At 40.5% G+C, this 26353-nt stretch overlaps 1 protein-coding gene across 2 annotated transcripts in view; it reads left to right on the plus strand.

Moving 5' to 3' along the window:
- The window catches only part of GALNT2 (polypeptide N-acetylgalactosaminyltransferase 2), a 140704-nt gene that overhangs the window by 43984 nt on the left and 70367 nt on the right, over positions 1-26353 (plus strand). For both annotated transcript variants that reach the window (XR_004645061.1, XM_034765132.1), the window contains exon 2: positions 25537-25630. Coding sequence is in view for 1 of the 2 variants with exons in the window: in XM_034765132.1 (XP_034621023.1) it covers positions 25537-25630 (94 nt within the window). In the remaining variant the exon portion in view is untranslated. The remainder of the gene's footprint in view (positions 1-25536; positions 25631-26353) is intronic.

Genomic DNA, 26353 nt, shown 5'->3' on the forward strand with positions numbered 1-26353 from the left:
TAATTAACAGAATAGAAATCTCCTTTTTTACCCTTGGTTCTTGATTTTTAGCTAAATCCACTTATTTCTTTTCTATTCTCTCTTTCCACAGGTCTCCTCTTCTCTCCCCCTCCCCCCCCCCGGGGGGGGGGAGGGGTGGGGGGCATTTGACTGACTATTTGAAATATGGTGTACTTATCAGAGTTTGGTAAACTTCAGCATAAAAGTGTTCTTTGCAACTCTCTTCTGAGATGCCATCTGTTAATTATTGCTATTTCCTTCGTATACTGCCCTTTGTCATCAATTCTTCCTCTGTCCTCACACACTATATGCAAATCTTTCTAATTACTTTTTTATGTGTAGCTATCAGGTATTTATCACTGATCATAAGAATTCCACTCATGGTGCTGTCATCAAGTTATATATTTCACAGCTCTGACAGCCTTCAAACTTTTAAAAACAGTGAACTGCTAAATAAATTCCATTTAAAATCATTGAGATTTAGTGTACAAGTGAACTTATGACAACTCTGTGCTGAATGGTGTGATTTTTGACAGTCCCCTTTAACAGTGTGCCAAATGTCAGGAAGAAAAAAATCGGCTCCCCCCCCCCCCTTTTCTAGCAAATCTTATATCATGAAAGGTAAACGTAAGAAAAAAGACATGTTTTAATAAGTTTTGTCCTCAAGGAGTTTTCTCTAGAGTAAATTGGACCTGAATTCCTAGTGTAACAAACAGAAACAAAACTCAAGCAGGATTATAAAAAAAATCCCTTTTTCTTCTTGATTTGAAAGACTCAGATTACTGGAAAATTAATGGAAAGACCATACAGTAGACAGTTGGGTGAGGGGAGATGAGCTTTTTAGCTTGTTTAAAATTTGGTTTTTGCTAGCACATCTTTTTAACTTGAATGGGTAATATTTGAGATATTTTTGTTAGATTCACTACAATTTAAATATTCTTAGGAACATCAATGGAGAGATCTTTGGGAATCTTCAAAAACATATTAGATGTGTTTTCAGCTGTGGAATCTGTGATGGGTTGGATTCCAGTCTGTTACCTGATTGTTCATTGTCTGACAGATTAGGACATAATTTTCTTGCTTGCTTCAGACAGGAAAGAATCCTGCTGCTTCAGTGGAACCATTGGAGAGTTGGTTGGTATAGGCCAGGTGTGGCCAACCTGAGCCTGAGAAGGAGCCAGAATTTACTAATGTACATTGCCAAAGAGCCACAGGAATATGTCAGCAGCCCCGCCGATCAGCGCTTCCTCCTCCCTCCCCGCACCTCCTGATCAGCTGTTTCGTGGTGTGCAGGAGACTCTGGGAGGGAGGGAGAAGAGCAAGCACATGGCAGACTATATGGAGGGGGTGGGAAAGGGTGGAGTGGGGGCAGGGCCTGTGGCAGAGCCAGGGGTTCAGCAGTGAACACCCCCAGGCCAACTGGAAAGTTAGCACCTGTAGCTCCAGCCCTGGAGTCGGTGTCTATACAAGGAGCCGCATATTAACTTCTGAAGAGCTGCATGTGACTCTGGAGCCACAGGTTGGCTGTTCCTGGGAAAAATGGGTTAGCATTACCTTCTGGAGTAGGTGCTTATGGAAATCCATGTACAGAAGGAAATGTCCAAGATGGTGCTAGAATTATCACTTCACTTAGAATAGAATTTGGCTCACTTTCTCTCTGTAGGAGTATAAAAATCAAACCCAGGGAGAAGTTTTGTTCTTCTGCTCAACTGAGGCCTACAACAAGGAGTTTAGGTTCTCTAAAAGTAAGGTACTAATATCTGCTGTGTAGAGGCAGGGTGATCATGAATGAGGAACCTAACGTCCTAGATGGATGTTGAAAAAAGGTGTTCTTTAAGTATTCTATGGCTTTTAGTTTCTTTTGAAGCTATTGAACTCTAAATTGTTTGATGGCTAAACCTTTTGGAGCGAGGATAGATTTAAATTCCAGTCACCTACAGAATTTAACTGGCCAGTAAATTTGGACTGGCCAGTAAAATATATAGTGTTAGTAAATTCAGTAGTCAATGTGCAAGGCTGATTTAGTCCTGTGCCTTGGAAACCCACACTATGGATGACTTGTTTTTCCACTCTTCTTAATCTTAATGATTTTGTCCAGTGTTTTGAATTTATTTTAAACTTAAAGCACACAGTCAGAGGCACTGGAAACTTCATCATATAAAATCCTGGGTTTCAGCAGCGGGGCTCCATGGCCCCCTGAAAGGGCTTGCATCCCCCAGGGGGCCGCAGACCGGTGTCCCACAACATGTATTACCACTTCTGCTTAATAATCTGTCCCAACTTGTATTTAGCTCGGGTACTGATTTCCTTCCCCAGATCTGAAGAACTCTGTGAAGCTTGAAAGCTTGTAATTTCCACCAACAGAAGCTGGTCCAATTTAAAAAAAACCCTCTCACCTACTGAAGTCGGAAGTGAAGTTTTTACCCACAAAAGCTTATGCCCAAATAAATCTGTTAGTTTTTAAGGTGCCACCAGACTCCTTGTTATCAATGGTATTTTCATTCTCTGGACAGACAGCTTAAACTCCCTCATAGATCCACCACAACTTCAACACCCACCAACCTTCCATTAAACTCTCTCTGGAACACTTCAGAAGAATATTAGGCTTTTCCTTGGAGGATAAGCCATTCAGGTGAGGTCATTCTTGACCAGACAAACCAATGCTCTGGCAATGACCATTGAGTATAGTGAAGATGACAAAACTGGAACAGAAAAGCGTGGGCCAATCTTTTAAAACAAAATGCAAAAAACCTGAGGTTACCAAAAAGTTTGGGTGTGGAGGGGAAAGGTGGTAGAATGTTGTTTTTGCACACCAGCTACCACGTGATGTGTATATCTTTCCCTCCCCTGCTTCATACTTTTCCAGAACTGTAGTGCTTCCCTTGTCTATGATTGGTCTAGGAATTGCTGTACTGCACTGCTTTGAGGGAATTAGCAGCCTTTCAAAGGTTAGTTTAAGTCTGTTTCTAGTTTAGCATTTCCAGAGCCTTGATGTCCTGGATTATCAGTCATTATCCATGAGGTTAGTTCCCTTCCCACATATGCTTAGGCAAATGAAAAGATCTATGAATTTTAAAAGAAAAATTAAATATCCTTATTATCCATTGCACCTCTGAAAGAGTAATGATTCTGCAAAGGGACAATCTGCTTTCTGTTAACTGGAATTTTTTAAAATATAATTTAGTACTATATCCTGTCTAACTATATAAATATTGATAAATATTCATTTATTTGCTTCCTTTTTTTTTATTTGCACTGGAGCAGAGATTTAAATTTCTTTTTTCCATGGTGATCTCTTCCTTATGGGTTTTATCAGCTACCAGAAGTTTGCAGATGTATTATCCAAGTTCTCTTTGTAAGTCAGATCACTCTTCTTTCACACAACCTTCATGGGTATCTGAGGAAGCTCTGGTTCTGTTGCAATTATAATTTAGAAGGGAGCCCCAACAACCTCTTTTATTCTTCCTTCTTTGTATCAACATGGTGCCTGAAATGTCCTAGAAGATGATTCTTATGACCTGGGTAGCTGATTTCTTTCTTGCCTCTAGAATGTTTCAGGATAGCTTCCTTCTGCATTTTCATATCTTTTGGTGCTGCTGCTAACAGGGTTCTGTGCACCTCAATGATTATTTCAGTTTCCAAAAGGATCTCCTTTATAGACCACCAGGTCTGCTATCAGGTATTTTCTTTTCAGCCCTGCTCACTGTTTATTTTTCCATTGTGCTGGGGGGAACTTCCTCAAATATGAATTTTAACTTTTTCTTGTTTTGAAATTTAGTCCTCAGGTGTTGCTTTGTGGGCATGGGAGATCATGTACTTCTTTTTATCAGGGGAAGAGGGAGAGGATGCAAAGTGATTGCCTATGTATAGGAGTTTTTGTCTGACCACATTTCAATTGTTCATTTATTTTTAACTATTCTATAAGGAATGACTGTATCTCAGAGTAAAACATTGCTTATTAATCCATAGGCCTGGTAGAGTGCAAGAAGGTGTGAAAAATTGATTTCTATCAAGGAGAACTGGGATAAGCAGAATATTAATTGAGCAGAAAAAAATCATGGTGTGTGGTTTTTATTTTTATTTATTTTTAAGAGCCTTGAAAGAGTCACACATGAGAAGATTTAGATGTACTTCTGGAGTGTCCTCTTAGAGTTTTATGTATTTACAAGGTACTGCTTGCTGTATTCTAGGGTTACCATATTTAACAAATAAAAAAAGAGGACCCTCCACGGGGCCCTGGCCCTGCCCATTTCCCACCCCAGCCCTGCCCCAACTCCGCCCCTTCCCCGTTCCCTCCTCCCTCCCACTCCCAGCCATGCGAAAAGGGCTGCCCGAGCGCTACTGGCTTCACGGTTTGCCGGGCACCCCCAGACCCTGCACCCCTGGCTGGCGCTTCCCCAGCGCAGCTAGAGCCTGGGAGGGGAAGCGCCCAGCTAGGGGCGCAGGGTCTGGAGGCTGCCCGGCAAACTGTGAAGCCGGTAGCGCTCGGGCTTTGGGCAGCCCCCATGCCTCCGGACCCTGAGCCCCCGGCCGGGCACTTCCCCTCCCGGGCTCCAGCGGCACAGGGTCCGGAGGCATGGGGGCTGCCCAAAGCCTGTAGCACTCGGCTCTTAAACAGAGCCGAAGAGTCAGGGGAGGAGCAGAGCCGCTGCGGGAGAGGAAGTGCCCGGCCGGCATTTTCCCGGACATGTTCGGCTTTTTGGCAATTCCCCCCGGACAGGGGTTTGATTACCAAAAAGCCAGACATATCTGGGAAAAAACGGACATATGGTAACCCTACTGTATTCATAAGGCTTAGGAAGTGGGGTTTACTAGTCAGCCATTTCTGAATTCTTAATCTGCTAAAGAAACCTTCTAGAATTGTTATAAAACTTGTTATCCCAGGCACAAACATCTACTCTGGTCTTCACCATGACAATAAAACTGTTTGTTACCCAGGAAAAAAAAATTTCCATAGCTAACAAATGAACCAGTCACATTTTATGCGTTGCCTCATACGTACCACAGCAAAAATTGAGTAAATTCACAATCTGAATTTTGCCCCTTGTATGTATACATCGATGAATTATTTATTTACATGCTACTCTTGGCTAAACTCCTGGTTTGCTACAGACTGCTTGATCAAACTGAGGAATAATTTCCAACAAATGGAAACTGACATCTCTCCTGTAGAAGACTTGAATTCTGTGTAGCTTGAAGGCTTGTCTCTTTCACCAACAGAAGTTGGAACAGTAAGATATTATCTCACCCTCCTTGTCTCCTCTCATATCCTGGGACCAACTGGCTAAAACAACACTGCAAAAATCACTCACTCCTCTTTTATGTTCTCTTAATGTTAACAAAATGGTTGGATGAAAGTATACTTTTTAAGATAGTTTCGTGGTGCTTAACAACTCTTCTACATTGTCTCCATTTGAAATGGCCCCATGCTGATTGTTCAGTACCTCCAGTAGAGTATGAAAGAGCCCCACGTTAATCAAGATTATTTATACAGGAGTAATCTTAACAATATTGTTGACTGATTAAGAAGCTAGATTCCAACCAAAGTCGTATAATCTACTTGTTGGATGGTGCTGAACACTTGAGCTGCATGTATTGTCAAGGCAAAAACTGTGATGAACGTGGCTTTTTACTGAACGTGGTCCATGCTCATTCACACTTGCAACTAAACTGTGCATCAAAAGTTCAGCTGCACCAGTTGCTGATACTACTTGCTGACAACAGGTAACATCTGTAAAGTTGACAGTCTCAGAAGTTAATAGAGAAGGGTAAAAGGAACTGGGAGCAAACTTGCAGAAATGCCATAAAGATTCTTAGTATCAGTACATGCAAAAAAACCTCTGCAGAGTGCTGCCTTCTGCCACTTATTTGAGCATCACAGCATACTTTATTTGCTTTCAGGATCACTGTGCCAGGCTTAGCCTGGCTAATGCTCCGTATGCACAACAAAAAGGATTATAGCAGGAAATGTGCATGAAGTGAAGAGGGGAATACTTAATTTATAACTAGAATGGTTTCACCCTCCAGTGTCAATGGTGAAAAATGTGATTTGTTATTCCAGATGCTGGGGGGTTAACTCCTTGTGTGAGACAAGAGCTGCTCAAAGACTATGGAGATAGAGTATCCATGAGAGCCAGCTTTCAATCTGTTCCAGAGACTACGTTTCAAAACATAAGACTTTGGATAGCTTCAGACTAGCATTGTGGGTTGTTGTTGTTTTTTTTTTTTTATTTTGAGGGGTGGGGGTAGATGTCTAATTCAGCCCTAAATAAGGAAGATTGTGTGGAATATAGTTGCTAAAGGGTAGGCACTTTTATTTTGGCATAGTGATGGGGAAGTGCATAGAGCAAAGCAGTGGTGCTGAGGGAAACAAGAGAGGGATGACGGGGGCTGATTTAAAAAAAAACCCTCTGGAACCACCAGAATACATGCATAACATCTCCAGTCACTGCTTGTATGTTTTATCCTGCCCCTCCTCTTCTCTGCTGCTTCTCTATTTAGATTGTAAGCTGTTCAGTCAGGGACCTATCTTAGATCTATCATATTTTAAATGATAGGTTAAAAATGCAACAGCCTCAAATGGATCAATTAAAGAAAAATAAATACTATTACCAAAAATAGTCAGTTTGACTGCTGTGTTGTGTTTTCTTGCAGTCTTAGAGGGAGATGTTCTTGTTTCTTGTCATGGAATATTCGTGGTTCCCTGAATCAGAGGGAATGTGCTGATATTCCAGGGTTGTGTAAGATGCTCCTTTTAGTAACTCAAAAAACATTGTCCTATCTGCAGTGTTTTACCCAGGGTGAATAAAAATCAATTTTGGGTTGGTTTTTTTTTTAAATAAATGTATTTTTTAAATTGGTTTTCTTTTTTAAAATTAAATCTGAATTTATTACAAAATCTGCTAAAGCCTAAATTTGTTATAATCCCTCAAAACATTTAAATAAAAAATAGTTATGCTGAATCCATGTGTGTCTATCAAAAACTTTGAGTTAAAAGCTGTTTTTCCTTTATAAAGACAGAATTGGGCGGCGGGGGGGGGGGGGGGGGGGGAGAATCTAACTGTTGAGATCAAGCATTATAAATATGGCACAATAGGCCATGCATTGTATTAAGGGCTTTATCCTGGTTAGTAAACTTATTTTTGCACTATTCATATGGACTGCCTGCCATGTTTTACTATACTAGTGAATGATAACTTACATTATTGTCAGAAATGTGCGTTTTTTTTGGTGGATTACTTATGAATTTCAAAATCTTAGTGTTCAAAATATAATTGGCAACTTGTTGTGGGAGTATTTATCAATTACATTTTTACCATTACTGCTGGATTTATGAAATTCTTTATTGCTCAATATAATCAAACATTCTGTTTAAAAGTAATTTTATTAGGCATTTAGGAATTTTAACATTTAAAAATGTTTTTTTCAAATGCTAGAGATAAGGGTTTAAAAAGATTTAATTATCCTATGACTTATTAATTTCCTCTATGAAACAGGGTTTAGAATAAATTATATCATTTGAACAGTAACACAAACAGCTGCAGTAGGCAGAATATTTCATTTACAATCTTTTTTTTGAAAGCAGTGCACTCTATATTCTTAATGAGTGAGAGTGACTCTTACCTTTTAGTTTCAGGGTCCAGCTTAGACATAAGAGTTTGAGTGTCCATCTGCAATGTGAACAACTTCAGAGTCATCTGTTGGTACCACCAGCAGTGCTGCAACTTAATTTATGTCAGATAGTAAATTACCTGTATATCAAAAAAGACTTTTTTCATTGTCCAATAAAAGCATGTATGAGTTTGTAACCAGGACCAGCAAATGCCAGCAAGACTCTATAGTTGGAAAAAAATAGGTTGGTTCATTTATGCGACACATTCTCCCTTTTGTCTTATTCAGAACAAACATTTAATTGACACGTTTCAGTCATTACAACCAGGCTGTTCTCCACCTGGCAGAGCAAACATTTCTGGAAAATTGCTGAATAGTTCCAGTTACTGTCCTAATGCTTGACACAAATCATTAACAAAATGTTAACTATCTAATAAATAAGCAACGTCATTTACATTTTTCTGACATACTAAAATGTACCATGACTAAGAAAATATTAAGCTATGTAATTGCTTAAATAATGTATATAATTATAGGGTACCCTCCTAGGCAGCAAAAAAAGCAAATCTAGTGCAAAGTCTGTAGTTGTAAATCAACGTGTTTTAATGGTTATATTGACCAATCAGAATGCCCCTTACTTTAGAAAATAACTGAAGTACAAATGAAAAAGTTGTTGAAAATTGATTTAAATCAAGGCTTTCCACTTGGCAATTTAAATCCTGATGTAAATTGCTGATTTTAAGTAATCCACCCTGATTTTACCACAAGATGTGGTGGTCCACATGCTTGAGCCATTCCTCTTGTCTTTTCCTGCCCCAAAACTGAAGGAATCCCTAAGGAAATATACGTTCATGTGAAAGGGGGTCTTTCCTGATCTGCTGTTTTTCATATTTGCTATTTTAGAACGACTTCTCACATATAAATTAAAAAAGTTTACTTGCCTTGTGAGGAACAGCAAAGAGCTCTTTACAGATTTTGAAGCAATGGAGTATGCTGCTATAATACGGACTCTTGTATCAATGCTAAATAACTGGAGTTAACTTTCCATTGTCTTGCAGTCTTTTACATACTGTTCATGACTTCAAAAACGCCAGTTGGCTTCCATTTCCCAACAAGATTAGAGTTCATATTTAGTTTCCAGTGGGCTGCTAAATAGCTAAGTTTGGCATATGTTGGCAAAGTGATTTTTAGAAATGGATGGTAAATACTGCCTGACTGGTTTAAGCTTAAATTTTTCATTGAGAAGCTTTCACTTCTAGTGATTTATGAACAACTTTCAGTTTGGCAACCTGGATGAAATCAAACTCTGAGCTGTTTCTCCTGTTGTAATTGTCCAAGTTAAGTTTCAAGACTTTCCCTTGTTGGTGAGTTTGATTATAGTACAAAGGCTCTTTCTACACTGCACCTGGTTTATCCGTCATGCTTGGATCAGTCCTTAATTTTGCTTTTTTTTTTTTCTCTTAGGTCTGTTTCTATTGTGTGCTTTCTGTGCAGTGTTTATTTTAGAGTTCTCTGAACAGTTCACAGTTGGTGACCTCTCCTCTCTGAAGGGAATGCAGATGAATAGGCCACTGCTTGAGAAGACTTTGGCTCTTATCCTCTTTTTGCCAGGCCTCAGCATTCATGGGAAAGGTTCCCCACCTTGTTTTAGAATGAGATTAAAGTTGTATCAAAGTTATAGTATGGAGCTAAAAGTTTCAGTTCCAGCTTACTGTTTTGGCTATTAGATCTATTATAGTATAGGGATTTCAGCTAGTTAATCATTTGTAATCTGTTTTCTCTTTAGTTTTATTTAATGTTCGTCGGGAGATACTTCTATGGACAGCTATCTTCTTGCAGTGTCAGAAAAATGAAATCTAATTAATGCTCTCCCAGGCCCTCCATGGGCAGCAAGCTATGATACCTCCAAAATCTTCATCTTGTCTGCTTTCATAATCCGTTAGGGAATGTCTCTCTTCCAAAGGTGAATAACAAGAGCATTTATGCAGAATAGGGATATTTGCTTAATGTTACAAAATGACATTTAAAAAACCCCAAAATGTATAGAGCCCCTTTTAAAGCAATCTGGAAAACTTCAGCTATGCATGGCTAGTATACCATCACCTGTCTACCAGTTTATAATTGCTCAGCTATGTGGATGACCCAATGGTATTCCAGGTATATATTATTTATTTGCACTTTTCTCAGAAAGGGAGGACCAGAAAACACCAAACATGAATCACTGTTACTTTTGTGTGTAACCCTCAGTTGAAAACCATATTGCAATGAACGGAGTGCACAGCAATAAAGGTGAGAGGCTGTGCATCTCATTTTAAGCTGTAGGTTCATATACACTTTAGTTTGTACTGATAGAGAGTGGTACAATTTGGTGCAGTTCAGTTGCTGCATGAAACAATTGGTGGCTTGGGTAGAAATCCTAGGAGAAGTGGTTAAGGGTTCACATTTGGTGCTAACTGGTATCTTGGTGCAAAACAATATTTTCAACGAGACATGTTTTAAAGAAGATGCGAAGATCTAAGCCACCCGCTTCTGGCACAATTCTGAATACTGAAGATTGCATTCCTTCAGTAAACCTATATGTGCCTTTTACCTCTTTATCATAGCTAGAATTTTTCTTCCTTTTGACAGGAATTTTAATATCTTTCCAATTTTATGAAAATACATTTAACCATATACCAGCCATTACATCACAGAAGCAAATATTAGCTTAATGTTCTAGAGTATTTCATATTGAATCTTGCCCCAGGCACAAGGCTGAAATGTTTGGGCCATAAACTAAAGAAACTTTATCCTTTACAAACAAATCTGAATTTAAATTTGTACTGTAAAAATCAGTTGCCATACCCAAGTATAATGTCAGAATTGCTCTACCTTTAAGGAATTTAACTTACTATCAAAGATTAAAAACCAGGTCATACAATGAAACAATTGTTTTCTATAGGGATTATTGGTAATAGGATGAATTGATTGGCCAAACCTAAAAACAGATTGCTTGTCCACATCTGAATCCCTCATCAACCTAGCTTTTTGACTCAATGAAAATAGAATAACAAAAATGAGTTAAATACAAATTCAGCACATTTCTACCTCTAGTCATCTAATGGGAAAACTGCATATGGAGTAGTGAGGAACTCCTTGTCCTCCTTATCTAATTAGTGACCTTGATGTAATAGGCATCTCTCTTCACCCAGACCGATGGAGATCCTACCAATTTTGAAGCTGGTTTAGCCTCTTCAAGGTGAGGTTTTTATTAAAGATGGCATTTTAAAATGCTCCAGAAAAGGGTTTATATCACTAGTTCTTATTCAGAGAAATATGGGAATGATCACCTAACCAGGTCAAGGTAATCCCATCGTAACCTGGCAGTACATCTTTAGAAAAATCTTGGACAACATATTGCTGGCACTGCCCCTTATCAAAAGGAATATTTGATTACTTAATTCATAACCTTTGGAGGCCTTAATCAAAGGCTAATGAGCGAAAAGGGAGTGTCCAGAGAGTGGGATGGGGGAAAAAACTTGTGAATGTTTGAAACTATTTAATTTTGCTCTTGTTACTGGATTTTGAAGTGAGTGTAGAAATCTCTAAGGGCTAGTCTACACTAGAAGCATTATAGCGTGTCTAGTGAAGACACGCTCTCTGCCCTATTGACATAATAAAACCACTTCCCCTTGAGGCGGTAGCTGACATAGTGCTAGACACACACCGACGCTTAGGTTAGTGTAACTGACGTCAGTCAGGAGATGGCTTATTCCCACCCCCGAGTGACATAAATTATAGTGACGCAACCTGTAGTGTAGACAAATCCTAAATCTTCAGGGGAGGCAAATTAATGCAGGTGATCATTATGCATTACCTTGTGCTTGGCAGAGCACTGCATAGAGAGTTTGGTTCTTTTAGCACTGAAAACCAGTTTGTGTATTTGGCATTCAGACCTACATTTGGCCACCCCACTTGAAAAGGCTTGAAAGATCATCTTTAGCTTCAAGATAGGCTTATGAAACCTTAGATGGAAAAGTTTGCCTTCCCATAAGATTTTAAAGAGACTTCCTATAGAGAAGTCTCCACTGGCATAGTACATTCATTCTGTTTCGGAGTGGGGCTGGTCTTTCTCTTTGGAATTCCTAGAACATTAGGCTCAGACTTGGATATTTAGTGGGATTTGTCTGTAAAAAGAAGCTGAAATGCAGAAGTATGGAGGAAAATACAAGGGCAGTAGTTGGAGGCAGAAACAGCCATTTAGATACAATACAAAGCAGATTTTTGTTATAAGGCTATCTATTGAAAGGTGTCATAAAATAATTTTACCAACGCAGGGACCTATGTAGTATGCTTTTGTTTACAGTTTATCATTCATGAAGGAAAGGGAAGTGTCCTACCATTGTCCTTAAGTGGCTGGGATTCTTTAAGAATCTGAAACCAGAAGTTAACTCTGCTCATTTTAAATTATAGAGGCTTTCCCTAAATCAGTCTCTCTTGTTTTTGTCTCCCAGTATGAAAGATGGTAAATAATGCCACATGCTCATTCCCTAGCTCTACAAAAGATCCAAGGCACAGACTTTTCTTTGTGCTGAAGCTTGATTTCTGTTCTTTGGTTTTCTTGGCAGTTCTTTCTCTCATTCTGTCTTCTCTATTGGGTCTCCTCTCCATTTTCACTGTGTTGTGCACTTGACTGGGAGGCAAGGTGGTGAGTAGTGCCACTGTTTACATCCCTCTCCTGCAAACCACATCCAGTCAGAGTAAATCTGTTTTTGCAGGGTAGCTCCTTAGGATCTTGTTTTAACTTCACAGCTGTTTTTTCTGGTCTCCCACAAAGATGAAAGGGAAGAGGCACTGTTTCCTTCTCCAATGAGCTGCAAAAGTGACTGGACTGGGAAAGGACTCCTTTGCACTCCTCTCCCCATACCATTGCATATGTTTTGATCTCTGATCACATTCCAGACACCTGGGAAAAGTTCCCCATATTCTATTTGATCATAAGTTTTATAAGTAGGACTGTCAAGCAATTAAAATAATTAATCATGATTAATCGCACTGTTAATAATAGAATACCATTTATTTAAATATTTTGGATGTTTTTCTACATTTCCAAATATATTGATTTCAGTTACAACACAGAATACAAATTGTAGAGTGCTCACTTTATATTTATTTTTGATTACAAATATTTGCACTGTAAAAAACAAAAGAAATAGTATTTTTCAGTTCACCTAATACAAGTACTGTAGTGCAATCTCTTTATCATGAAAGTTAAACTGACAAACAGAATTATGTACAAAAAAACCCCTGCATTCAAAAACAAATGAATGTAAAACTTTAGAGCCTACAAGTCCACTGAGTCCTACTTCTTGTTCAGCCAATTGTTCAGACAAACAAGTTTGTTTACATTTGCAGGAGATAATGCTGCCCTCTTCCTGTTTACGATGTCACCTGAAAGTGAGAACAGGTGTTCTCATGGCACTGTTGTAGCTGGCGTTGCAAGATATTTAGTGCCAGATTCGCTAAAGTTTCATATGTCCCTTCATGCTTCAACTACCATTCCAGAGGACATGCGTCCATGCTGATGATGGGTTCTGCTTAATAACGATTCAAATCAGTGCAGACTGACGCATGTTCATTTTCATCATCTCAGTCAGATGCCACCTACAGAAAGTTGATTTTCTTTTTTGGTGGTTCAAGTTCTGTAGTTTCTGCATCAGAGTGTTGGTCCGTTAAGACATTTGGAAGCATGCTGCACACCTTGACCCTCTCAGATTTTGGAAGGCACTTCAGATTCTTAAACCGTGATTTGAGTGCTGTAGCTATCTTTAGAAATCTTACATTGGTACCTTCTTTGCATTTCGTCAAATCTGCAGTGAAAGTGTTCTTAAAACGAGCAACATGTGCTTGGATCATCATCCGAGACTGCTAGAACATGAAATGTTTCGCAGAATGCAGGTAAAACAGAGCAGGAGACCTACAATTCTCCCTCAAGGAATTCAGTCACTAATTTAATTAACACTTTATTATTTTTAACGAGCATCATCAGCATAGAAACATGTCATCTGGAATGGTGGCCGGAGCATGAAGGGGCATACGAATGTTTAGCATATCTGGCACATAAATACCTTGCAATACCAGCTACAAAAGTGCCATGTGAATGCCTGTTCTCACTTTCTGGTGACATTGTAAATAAGTGGGCTGCATTATCTCCTGTAAATGTAAACAAACTTGTCTCTTAGCGTGGCTGAACAGCAAAGTAGGACTGAGTGGACTGGTAGGCTCTAAAGTTTTACATTGTTTTTGAGTGCAGTTATGTAACAAAAAAAACCTACATTTGTAAGTTGTACTTTCACAATAAAGAGAATGCACTACAGTACTTGTATGAGGTGAATTGAAAAATACTACTACTTTTATCATTTTTACAGTGCAAATATTTGTAATAAGAATAAAAGTGAGCACCATCAACTTTGTATGTTGTGTTGTAATTGAAATCAATATATTTTAAAATGTAGAAAAACATCCAAAACATTTAATAAATTTGAATTGGTATTCTATTGTTTAACAGTGTGACTAAACTGTGATTAATTGCAATAATTTTTTAATAGAGATTAATTTTTTTTAGTTAATGGTGTGAGTTATTGACCGCCCTAGTTATAAGAGAGATTTTTCTTTTAATATTGTGAAAGTAAGGCTGGGCTGGAGTGAATGTACTTCCTATCTGCTTCCCTGTGTCATAAGATCTCCTTTATTCTAAGATAGAGGGTTTTTTGCAAATCCCCTCCCCCCCGCCTCTTCTTTTTTGCTCCTAGTTTTTTATAATGTAGTTCAGCTATTGCCTATTCTGTTTCCCTGTAACAGTTTATGGACAGTTGGAGAATTAGTTCAATAGTAATGCTGCAACTACCCAAGCTACTGAGGGAAAGGGGTTTCTAGTAATTTTTTTAAACCTCTACTTAAGTTTGAATAAGTGGAAAGAAGGATCTTTAATAAACATTCACTAACCATCTTCCTTTCAAATAAGGGCTGAGAGAACACAGTCCGGTTTTCTGGCCCTCCAGAAAGTACAAGATTTGATATTCCTGACATACATAATACTTAAAAAAAAAAAAAAAAAAAAAAAAAAGAAAAACCCTTTTCAGCTTTCCCTGATCACTATATATAAAAGGAATTTTCTTTTGCAACTTCCTACTCCCCTCTACCTCTAGAAGTAAGTGCTGAGTTATTACATTCAAAGGTGTTTAAAGGACCATATATTCAATCCTTTAACTAATTTGTAGGAAGTCATTTGATACTGCGGAATTACCAGTTGATAGAGAACAGTACAATCCCAATATTTATAAAGGTTTTGGAAGGGTTAGTGGTTCTGAAACTCTGTCGTCTTTATCCTGCATAAGGTAGATATTTATGGCTAGGTAAAGGCTATTTGAAACTACTATGTGTAATAGACATGATTTACCTTTCACAAATCCATGCTGATTTGCCTGGAAAATTGGATTATTTAAATGAAATAACTGCTGGCTTGAATTGTTGAGAGAGGAGCCAATAAAAACTTTCAACAAAGTTAACATGATTATTATATAAACTCTGGGGCAGGTAATAAATTAAAGAATAGTTATGTAATGAGTAGAGGGCATTAAAGATATGGGTGTTCAGGGAAGCTGCACAGAGCTGTCTGTGTTGGGACTGTAATGGTCTTTCTCTCTCCCTCTCAGAGGGAGGCCACTTAGTCTGGTCCTGTCTGGCCAGGACCAGAGTCCGCAGGACAGCCAAGAGCCCACAATAGGGCTGGGCGATCAATAGTCAGTCAGGCTTTACCCTGGGTTTGGGCGGCTCAAGCTGTCAGCCCTTAAACAGAGTCTATAACTGAGCTGGGGGCCTGGGCTTGAGGAGGCTCAGGCAGCCAGCAAGCAAAACAGTCTATAAGGGTGATGGTAAGGGAGGCTCCTTCTTCAGGGCTAGAGCTTCCATGCACAGTGTAAGGAGTCAGCCACCCTGGGGTGTGGTGGCAGGGGAACGTGGGCCCACCCTACTCCACTGCGTTCCAGCCTAGGGCCCTGGCAGAGGCAGGATTGGCTGCCTCTGCGTCGGTGGGGATCCAGCTGCAACATGACGACTGAGCCGCACCTGGGGGTATGTCTACACTACGGGATTAATCCGAATTTACAGAATTCGAATTTTGGAAACAGATTGTATAAAGTCAAATGTATGCGGCCACACTAAGCACATTAATTCGGCGGTGTGCGTCCATGTACCGGGGCTAGCGTCGATTTTCCAGAGTGTTGCACTGTGGATAGTTATCCCATAGCTATCCTATAGTTCCCGCAGTTTTCCCCGCCCATTGGAATTCTGGGTTGAGATCCCAGTGCCTGATGGGGCAAAAAACGTTGTCGCAGGTGGTTCTGGGTACAGCCTCACCCCTCCCTCCATGAAAGCAACGGCAGACGACCGTTTCGCGCCTTTTTTCCTGGATGAACACTGCAGACGCCATACCATGGCAAGCATGGAGCCCGCTCAGCTCAAGACGGCAGTCATGAACATTGTAAACACCTCGCGCATTCTCGTGCAGTTTATGCTGAACCAGGACCAGAAAAACAAGGTGAGGAGGAGGCAGCGACGGCAGCGCAGCGACGAGTGATGAAGACATGGACACAGAATTCTCTCAAACCGCGGGCCCCGGTGCTTTGGAGATCATGTTGTTAATGGGGCAGGTTCTATCCATGGAACGCCGATTCTGGGCCCGGGAAACAAACACAGACTGGTGGGACCGCATAGTGTTGCAGGTGTAGGACGATTCCCAGTGGCTGCGAAACTTTGGTATGCGTAAGGGCACTTTCATGGAACTCTGTGACTTGCTGTGTCCCCTGCCCTGAAGCGCCAGAATACCAAGATGAGAGCAGCCCTCACAGTTGAGAAGCGAGTGGTGATAGCCTTGTGGAAGCTTGCAGCACCAGACAGCTACTGGTCAGTCGGGAATCAATTTGGAGTGGGCAAATCTACTGTGGGGGCTGCTGTGATGCAAGTAGCCAAAGCAATCACTGAGCTGCTGCTACGAAAGGTAGTGACTCAGGGAATCCCATTGCAGTAAAGCCATCCACTATGACCTGCACATTTCCCAAACTGTGGTGGGGCGATAGATGGAACCCATATCCCTATCTTGGCACTGGAGCACCAGAGTACCCAGTACATAACCACAAGGGGTACTTTTCAATGGTGCTGCAAGCACTGGTGGATCACAAGGGACATTTCACCAACATCAACGTGGGCTGGCCGGGAAGGGTTCATGACGCTTGCGTCTTCAGGAACACTAATCTGTTTAAACGGCTGCAGCAAGGGACTTACTTCCCGGACCAGAAAATAACGGTTGGGGATGTTGAAATGCCAATAGTTATCCTTGGGGACCCAGCCTACCCCTTAATGCCATGGCTCATGAAGCCATACACAGGCAGCCTGGACAGGAGTCAGGAGCTGTTTAACTACAGGCTGAGCAAGTGCAGAATGGTGGTAGAATGTGCATTTGGACGTTTAAAAGGTCGCTGGCGATCGTTACTGACTCTCTGACCTCAGCGAAACCAATATCCCCATTGTTATTGCTGTTTGCTGTGTGCTCCACAATCTCTGTTAAAGAAGGGGGAGACCTTTATGGCGGGGTGGGAGGCTGAGGCAAATCGCCTGGCTGCTGATTATGCGCAACCAGACACCAGGGCGATTAGAAGATCACACCAGGAAGCGCTATGCATCAGAGAAGCTTTGAAACCAGTTTCATGACTGGCCAGGCTACAGTGTGAAATTTCTGTTTGTTTCTCCTTGATGAAAACCCGCCCCCTTTATTGACTCATTCTCTGTAAGGTACCCACCCTCCCCCTTCGATCACAGCTTTCTTTCAAGGGAAATAAAGTCACTATCGTTTAAAAATAATTTATTCTTTATTAATTGATTATAAAAAGAGGGAGAGAACCCGGGTGGGGTTTGGGAGGAGGATCGGCGAGAAGGAAAAGGCCACTAAAAAAAGGTTTTTAAAAAAAAAAAAGACAGCCTTTTGCTTGGGCTGTCCACTGGGGTGGAATGGGAGGGTGCACGGGAATGCTGCTAAATTCGAATTAAACTCATAGTGTAGACCAGGCCTGGCTCTGCAGCTGGCTGCGGTCCGCAGCTGCCCCTGGGCCATTTCCTGCCTCCCTGGGATTCGGTACCTGTGGCCTCCAGGCCTCTTCCAGCTTCTCGGGGTACACTACGGCAGGCACTTTGGGCCAGTCCTCATCAGCATCTGGGAATCGGGGACAGCCAGGCTTAGGTTCCTCTCTGGGACGTGGCAGAACAGGTGGCGTGTCATCCTCCTCCACAGACTCTGCCCCAACTGTGATGCAGGGTCTGCCTTTTATACTTCCGGCCAGACCCCGGTACTTCCGGCAGGGGGGGTGGGGTGATCTAGGCTCCGCCCTCCAAGGGGCGTGTAATGGTCCCTCGCTGTCCTGCTTGGAGGGAGGCCACTCGGCCTCACTACAGGACCAATATTTTTAATATTTAAAAAAATATTTATGTAATTATAAAGTATTATTAAATTTGCAGATACTAACATTGAGGGAATGGGCAAGACAGATTCATGTAGCTGTTGTACAGGTTTAGTGGTATATAAAATGTTAAATGTAAATATAACTAAGTAGAATGTTTATGGAGTTGGTTAATATGCTTGAAGGATAGGGTTAGAGTAACCAATAGGTAACAGATAAATAGAATGGGAGGGCCTTATCTATGAGAAATCTTCTTGAGAGAACTAGTGAGGTAACACAACTGAAATATTTAAACAAGCTGAATGTTTAAATGAAGCATGATTAATTATGATGAGCAATTGCACTTCTTTGCCAAGTGCCCTTATTCATGGTGTTCCACTGGGTTCAGTCTTTTCAACTCCCTTCAATGTGTGAGTGAAGCCACAGGGAGAACGAGGTGCTGTGAGCATCAGTGACATTGGTATGTTTATAGTCCGATCCTGTTCACTAAGGTTGGACAGAACCATTTTCTTGCTCTGCCAGTATCTGGTAGGGATGAGACTACACCATACCTGAACTGCTACTAGGTTAATTCAGTTTTTAACTCTGTGCGTTGGAGTAAGGCAGTGAATTGATTGTCACAGGATATGTCTGCCCTGCAATTGGACATGTGATTGCAGCTGGTGTAGGCACACCCATGCCAGCTTTAATCAGGCTAGTGCAGCTAAAAATAGCAGTGAAGATGCAGCAGCACGTACCCTGGTGAGGGCTAGGAACATGACTATTATAACAGACTGCCGTGTCTGCTGTAGTTTAGGTTAAAACCAACTTTGTTTAAACTTGATTTTTCTAAGTGCTCTAAAATCCACAGTTACTTAGCTTGCCTTGAAATTTGGTGACCTGGCATAAGTGTCTCACTTGAGCACTGTGCCCAGAGAAAACCAGGACACAGAGTTCAGGTACATGCCCACCCAGCCTTAACTCTTCCCTCTTTTTGAGCAATGCTCATATAAGCCCATAACACATACTTGCACTTCTTTGCCCTGCAGGGAATAAGAAATACCTACACCTGCCCTACACTCTGACACTTAACCACTCCGCTGAAAGAACACCACATCCACTAAATTTTCCTACTTCTTCAACCCCTTTTACAACCCTTGTCTTTATGCACACGATGCCCTCAAGCACTATGCTTTCATTTACCCTTTATTAAATGCATAGCCCACACTCCTCTCACACCTAGCTGCTGACAATCCCCATGACAGGAAGACCCCTGTGCCCTGGTAGTGACGCAACCTGCACAGTACAGCACTGAAATGAGGCATATTGGCTCTCCCAAGAAGCACATGCACTTCTTCCCTTTGATCACCCACAGAGGAGTCAGGGAAGAGGGAGCTCACATCTTCCCCAGAGGGCCACAACCACCCAGATAATCTTGCATCACAATCACAGCTCTTCCAAGCAGCTCCAACTTATTCCTCCACCATTCAATGCAGCTACGCCTAACACAGTGAATGGAGCTGGAGTGCATGTAGATAATTCCCAGTGGCTCTTGGCAGTTGAGCAGGAGGGGGGATTTGTAGAAGAGGGGGCAGAGTTAAGGTTTTATGGGTGTGTACCTTAACTCTGTATTTCCTGGTTTTCACAAGTTTAAGTTTTGCTCAAGTCAGTGTTCTGGAATAGCAGGGCACAAGATACCTCAATGCCACCTTAACTCTCTGTTAACGGAGCTTTTTGCCATTTAATATACTCAGGGTTCCAGGCAGGCACATATTGCCTGCACTGAAGCCTGCACCACTATGGCTTCACTGTTATTTTTAGTCACACTAGCGATCACACCTTTGAGTGGAGTATAGACATATCCTGAGTGTCTAAGCAGCCATTGGAAATAGATTGCTGACCCCTTTAACTGAGATTGTATGGCACTTGCACAGTACTTAATTAGTAACTTGGCTTGTGCCCCTGTCTTCTAAAATTTAGGAATGCCTGTAATAGGTCACTGCCTACACAAAGTCTGGAATACATGTAAATTAAAAAAAAATGCATATGTGCAGACACTAAAATCCATATTGTTTTGTCTGTTTAGGTAAGTCTTAAGTGACTTCCTGCTAAAACTTAAGTCTTCAACAATTTCTTAATTTTTATTGTGTGACACACAATATCTAGAACATGCATTTGCTTTGGATAATTTGAATGTTTTGTATTAAAAAAATGTTGACTGTATTTAGGGACTTTAAGTTTTTATAGTACTGATCACTCTGAGTGTCTACATTACAATTAAAAACCTGCAGCTGACCCATGTCCGCTGACTCGGGCTCTCAGGGCTCAGGTAAGGGGCTATTTTAATTGCAACATAGACGTTCGGGCTCAGGCTGGAACCTGGGCTTTAAAACCCTGCAAAGTGAGAGGGTGTCAGAGCTCAGGCTGCTGGCCAAGCCCAAATGTCTATGCTGCAATTAAACAGCCCCATCGCCCAAGCCTGCTGGCACAGGCCAGCTGTGGGTGTCTGATTGCAGTGTAGACATACCCATGGTGTCAAAGTCAGTGGACATTTTACATTTTATTTCTAACACCTTGATACAAACATGCATCCTATTGTGGTTTATGACAGAGTTATAATTCTGATATATTAGTAAATGGAGGAGTTGTATGGTTGCTCTTGAAGGAGCTGTCCCAATGCAAGGTATTTTATCCAGTCTTCTGATTCTGGGATTGCTGTTTCTGAACTCCTATGGGTGTCTGATCACAAGCACCACTGTAATCATGTCTTCAGTTATCACGTTGTAAACCTTTGTTTATAGAAAATCATGTAGAAAGACTTTCTATAGTCTAACTTTTGATAGGAATATATATGGTGAGAAACAAATGATGTAACTTGGACCTGTGGAATAGGGCTTTTGGCTAAACAGTCCTTGGGTTCTATTTCTGGGTATCTTTTGTCACCTGCTTTTTGTATGTGTTTGGAATTCCTCCTGCTAAACAATTCTTTACATGGGGATTTATAACATACAGCACATGCAGAATAAGAGCTATAAGTTTCCTATCAACTACTTATGAAAGAGCTATTCTGTGCAGTTACTAATGAATATAGGAGCCCCTCTAAAGTCTGAAAATTAGCTAGACAGACCTTTCTTTTATTACACTGTTATCATGCTGCTAACAATTTGCAAGTATTGGTGCTCACTGTCACTATTTCCATTACCCTCTTTTTTTTTCCTGTGGAGATGTGTGGAATTTTATTATTTTTTCCTACTGAAGCTATCTTGCACACTCACAATAGCATCGGATAACTCAGGGTTCTTGTAAATCAAACAGATTTGATTGGCTTATTAGATTTTTCCAAGTCCAGTGAATCTGATAGCTCAATATAAATAGCTCTGTTGCTGAGCCTGCACTTGCCATAGAAATGTGACTATACATATTTGTTTGTATAGACACACTAAAATAATCTGAGAATAAATGACTGCTTTGACCATTATTTGTAAAAGACAAATGACTTATTGCAGGAAATATGTCCTAGTTCGTCTCCCAGTTTCTTCTTTTCGGGTGGAGAAGTAATAGAATCATGATTTTTCATTGTGTGTAAACAACTGTGTTCCAGATGTTTTGGGGGAGAGCTTATTTCTGTAGCCTGCTAATAGTACAGACCAATAGGTGTTCCTTCTCCCCACCCATCGGCTGGGCAGGAAATGGCCATTGAAAATTGAGACCTTCTACCTCACTGAGACCAGGTCTCCCTACTTCTTTTATTATTGATATCCACTGAGCCAGTTGCTAACCTGCACTTAAAAATCCTGCATGCTTTGACTGACCAGCATGTCTGATGTGAGCTTGTAAATAAGAACTGGCCTTTCACTTTAGTTTCCTTAAATATCACCAAATGCCAGAAGGAAGGCATGAATGATTTGCACACCCAGCCTCCTATATTCTGCACCATTAAATCAATATAACGCTTTACCTGAGGAATGAGTATGAATATGAATAGTAATCTGTTAAGATGCTCTCCTATGGTAAGCATAGCTGTATTTGCAGTATCTTGCGCTTACCACTGAATGCTATTCCACTAAAAGAGTCTGACCTAAATATGTATGGGGAAGGGGAAGAACGGTTATTGCTTTGTTAGGCTTGTGCATTTTATTGTCCTTGTCAGTTAATCTAAATTGCTATAGCTCTCTTTAACATTTTGCTCTAGACTTCAACATGTGGGACTTGGTACCTACACTTCTATTTTGCAAAAACATCTTCACTTTTGGACCTGGTTCTCCTAGTCGTTGCTCTTCTGATAGTTTTACAAATTTTAGAGATGTTGGCAACTGTAGTGATATTATGGTGCATTAGTAATCAAGTCCAGATAATCTGGCTTTTCTTTTGGAGAGGGGCTTGATACCAAGGAGTTTCCTTTGCCAGGGAAAGCAAATTGATTGCCAATTTAACCTAAATCAGAATCACAAAAAAAGTTAATTTAAAACTGATTTCTAGGCAAAATTTGGTAAAGTTATGTTTGTTAAGGAAAATGTTTAAAATAAGGGGGAAATTATTTTCTTTTAAAGATATCAACAGTTCAAGGAAGGTGGATACACTGTTAACTTCTAATTGTGCACACATTCAGTTATCAGATTACATACCTCACAAACAGAATTTAGCTCTGCCCATCTTTTAATTTCAGGACCGCTGAAAGAAGGAAGTTGATGGGGGAGGAGCTTCCAAACATGAGTGAGAAGCCAGGGGCAGAGGAAGCTAGCCTTTAAGGGAAACCTCCACATGAGTGCAGAGGGAAGCCCAGGATAGTGACTCTGAGGCAAGGGCTTTCTGATGTTTTACTTATCAACAATAATGAATCATTGTTTCAGAACTATATATCTGATTTCCAGGAATAAATATTCCTGAACTGCACAGACCAGTCATGTGCTTTGGATAACTAATATTCTGCCTATCCATAATTCTCCTATAATTTTAGTTGGATTAAGTATTCATTTCCTGTGCTTATCTCTCATGTACTGTTTTCACACCTGCCACATTCTACCCATGAAGTTAGGTGAGGTAATTCCTGTATATATTTTGTAAACCGTTTTGAGATTCAAGATGTCAGGGTAAATGTTCTCTATTCAGGCTCACAGTGCCAAGTCTGTATCTGAGATTAAGTCTCTTTGGGTGTCCCTTGTACAAGGCAGATTAATGGATTTTTCTGTTATAACTAGTTACCTCTTTTAAGCTTTAAGAGTTTGATATATAATAAAGATATTTATGTGAAAGTAGGGCCCCATATATTTTGTGATGCCATAGAATGTTCTGGAGAATCACTCCTTACTGCAGCGTTGTACTCTAGAATCTAAAACTTTCCTAGCTATCGTGGCTGTGAAGAAAACCTACCCAATCTGAACAAAGGTGTGAGGTTTTCCTGAGCCAGCAAGCAACTTGAAAAGTGTTTAACTGTATCACTCTTCTGAGATTTAAATTCTAAAACCTAAAGATGACCATTTAAATATCAACTTCATTATGTCACTGCTGATGTTTATCAGATATATGGAGCTAATGTCACAGCCTCCAACTGTCTGCCATGCCTTTTTGGATGCTGAAACCTACAAATATCTCCTACCCAGCTTTTCTATTACAGCTTCTTTGATGTAGTTGTAGTTGTCAGTACAAATGTTTGTGGCACACTGAACTTGAATGACGCTGGACCAGATTTTCCAGTCTGCTGCACCATAGTGCTGTAAAAACAAGCCTCTTGCTGCAGAATATAGCTTACCACAAAGTTATGCGAATCTTGTAAATAGCCAAGGAATTCTGAATAATCAAATTTCTGATAAGCATTGTTTACTGTTCTGTTCTGAATCTATAAAATCTCAGTTCGAACTTGCACAGTTTCAGTATTTGCACAGGTAGTGGCTTTTTAAAAAACAACAAAAAGCTCTCTAAAAATATACTTATGCTTAATCAGCAATGCATGTAAACTTTGCACACAAAGTACTTAATTTTGAATTTGGCATTGGTAATCTACAGTGGATGGGAGCTTTAGAAATGCTTTGACAGATGTGTACTCTGAATTTTCATGAAAGGATAGGATATTTCTCCTTTATAGGGACGCAACATTGAAATCTAGATGGTAGTGAGTGAAAAGTAGTTTCACCAACTACACCTGCCCTTGAGTTCCCTTACAAATTTTTACTGTTTTATAGCTAATGTCAATGTTTGCCTTCTAACATCGTTCAGATCAAAAATACTCTGTTAATAAGTGTTTCAACTGCCCTTGCTTGCTTAGCTTTGATTCTGAGTGTCAAGCTTGGTTCATTCCTTCTCACATGCTACCATCAATATTAAAGATTCTGCAGGGCAAATCCTGCCCTTAGTGAGTTTTCACAAGGGAAACTGACTCTGTAATTGAAACTTAGCAAATAACTGTAATGCAGGAGAAGGAATAGAATCTTCCTTAATTGTGTTGACTCTGCAGGGCTAATAGGCGCGGCTGACTGAATAAATAGAGTGCAGATGTGTAGAATAAAGGCTTTTCCATAGACACTTCCTAGTAAAACCTCACTGTAGTAATATACCTAATTACCAAATATAGTCTCTAAAATAAATGCTTCCTGTTATCCCACTTTCTCTTCCAACTTGATTCTGTGATATATCCTAATGCTGAATTGACATCAGTTGTTTGTATGGTACCATGAACACATGATTATGACTTCTCTGTGGGATTAAGCAGGAAGAAAAATGGGGCTGTTAGTGAACTTTCATCCTGTATTTATCAATATCTTTCCTGGAATTCAAAAAGACTGATAGTTGCTTTTTCACTAAAAGTTAGTATTTTTAGTATAGTCAGAAATCCAGTGGAAATTTTACTTGAAAATCTACTATCAGCATGGGTTCTGCCAAAATGGGTACCCATAAATGGCAACTTGCTGTGGCCTTTTCAGAAGTTTTTTTATCAGAAAGCCACTTCCCAGAATATGATGAAAATTATTAATAACTTGGCTGTGTAGTATTTAGCTTTTATTATAAATATTCAAATAGAAGTGCTCTGAATGTGCAAACTGCTGGACATGCACTATTTAGCTTTTGTTTTCGTCACACTTTGCCATCACGATTCTTTGTAGAAACAAACTTCAGTATCACAGATTACATTTAGGTTCACATTTCCTAATAAATTTTCTATTTGATAGCAAGATGTTTCTTCGAGTAAGTAGTTGCCACATATGTTAAATGTTTGATCCAGTGTCTAGAACGCTGTTTTATTTTCCTATTTTTGGAAAAATTGGGGAATTTGCCATTCTTTCCCTTGGTGCCTAAAACAAATCTCTTGAGGCTTTTATACCCTTAAAAGGGTCTAAAGGCCATGTTAGTGCCAAAGAGTAAAAGTGACTAGTCATCCCTTTTGAAAATACAGAAAATTAATATCAATTAATCATACCAATTTAAGAAATGGTTTTAAGTTTTTGTTTGTTTGTTTTTTCAGGAGGACCCAAATGACATTGATGCACTAAAAAAGAAAGACCCTCGCAGTAACAATGGGGAAGACAAAGTACAAAGTGTGGAGACCCTACCTCCAGGTATTGCAGTAATGTTTGTTGCCAAAGTAAAAAAATCCAAAACTGTGAAAAGCTGGGGCTGTGAATTTTTCTGATCGAGACTTTTACCCAGGAAGGGAGAGAATTATTATGCAAAATGTGGATTTGCTTTAATTCTGAAAACTTCAACTTTCTGAACTCTAGCCCACCTTGCGAGTAAAAATACCTTCTATCTACATTTGATCTATGCCTGCTCATGCTATAAGCCAGGGGTCTCAAACATGCAGGCTGCATGCGGCCCGCATGAGTTATTTGCTGCGGCCCACCAAGTTTCCTGCACCCCCCGGAGTTATTTCCTGTGGCTGCCATGCTCCCCTTCCCCGCCGCTCCCCCTCCCCTCCCAGCTCACCATGTCCCCGCTCCTCTGCCTACCTCCAGGCACTTCCCACCACCAAATAGCTGTTTGGCAGCGCTTAGTGCTTTCCAGGAGGAAGTGGGGAGGAGTGGGGAGCCGTGCACTCGGGAGGAGGCGGAGAAGAGGTGGGGCATGGGTTGGGATTTGGGGCAGGGGTTGGAATGGGGGTGGGAAGAGGTGGGGCGGGGCTTCATGAAAGGGGTGGAGTGGATGAGGGGACAGGAGGGCAGGCTTTTGTACCTTTTATATGAAAAGGTGTCAGTGATGCGACCCTCGGGCCAATGTACTAGTCCTCATGTGGCTCTCGTGGTGATTTGAGTTTGAGATCCCTGCTATAAGCTATTCCCTGG

The sequence above is a fragment of the Trachemys scripta genome, chromosome 3 (assembly GCF_013100865.1).
Source record: "Trachemys scripta elegans isolate TJP31775 chromosome 3, CAS_Tse_1.0, whole genome shotgun sequence".
Lineage (NCBI taxonomy): Eukaryota > Metazoa > Chordata > Testudines > Emydidae > Trachemys > Trachemys scripta.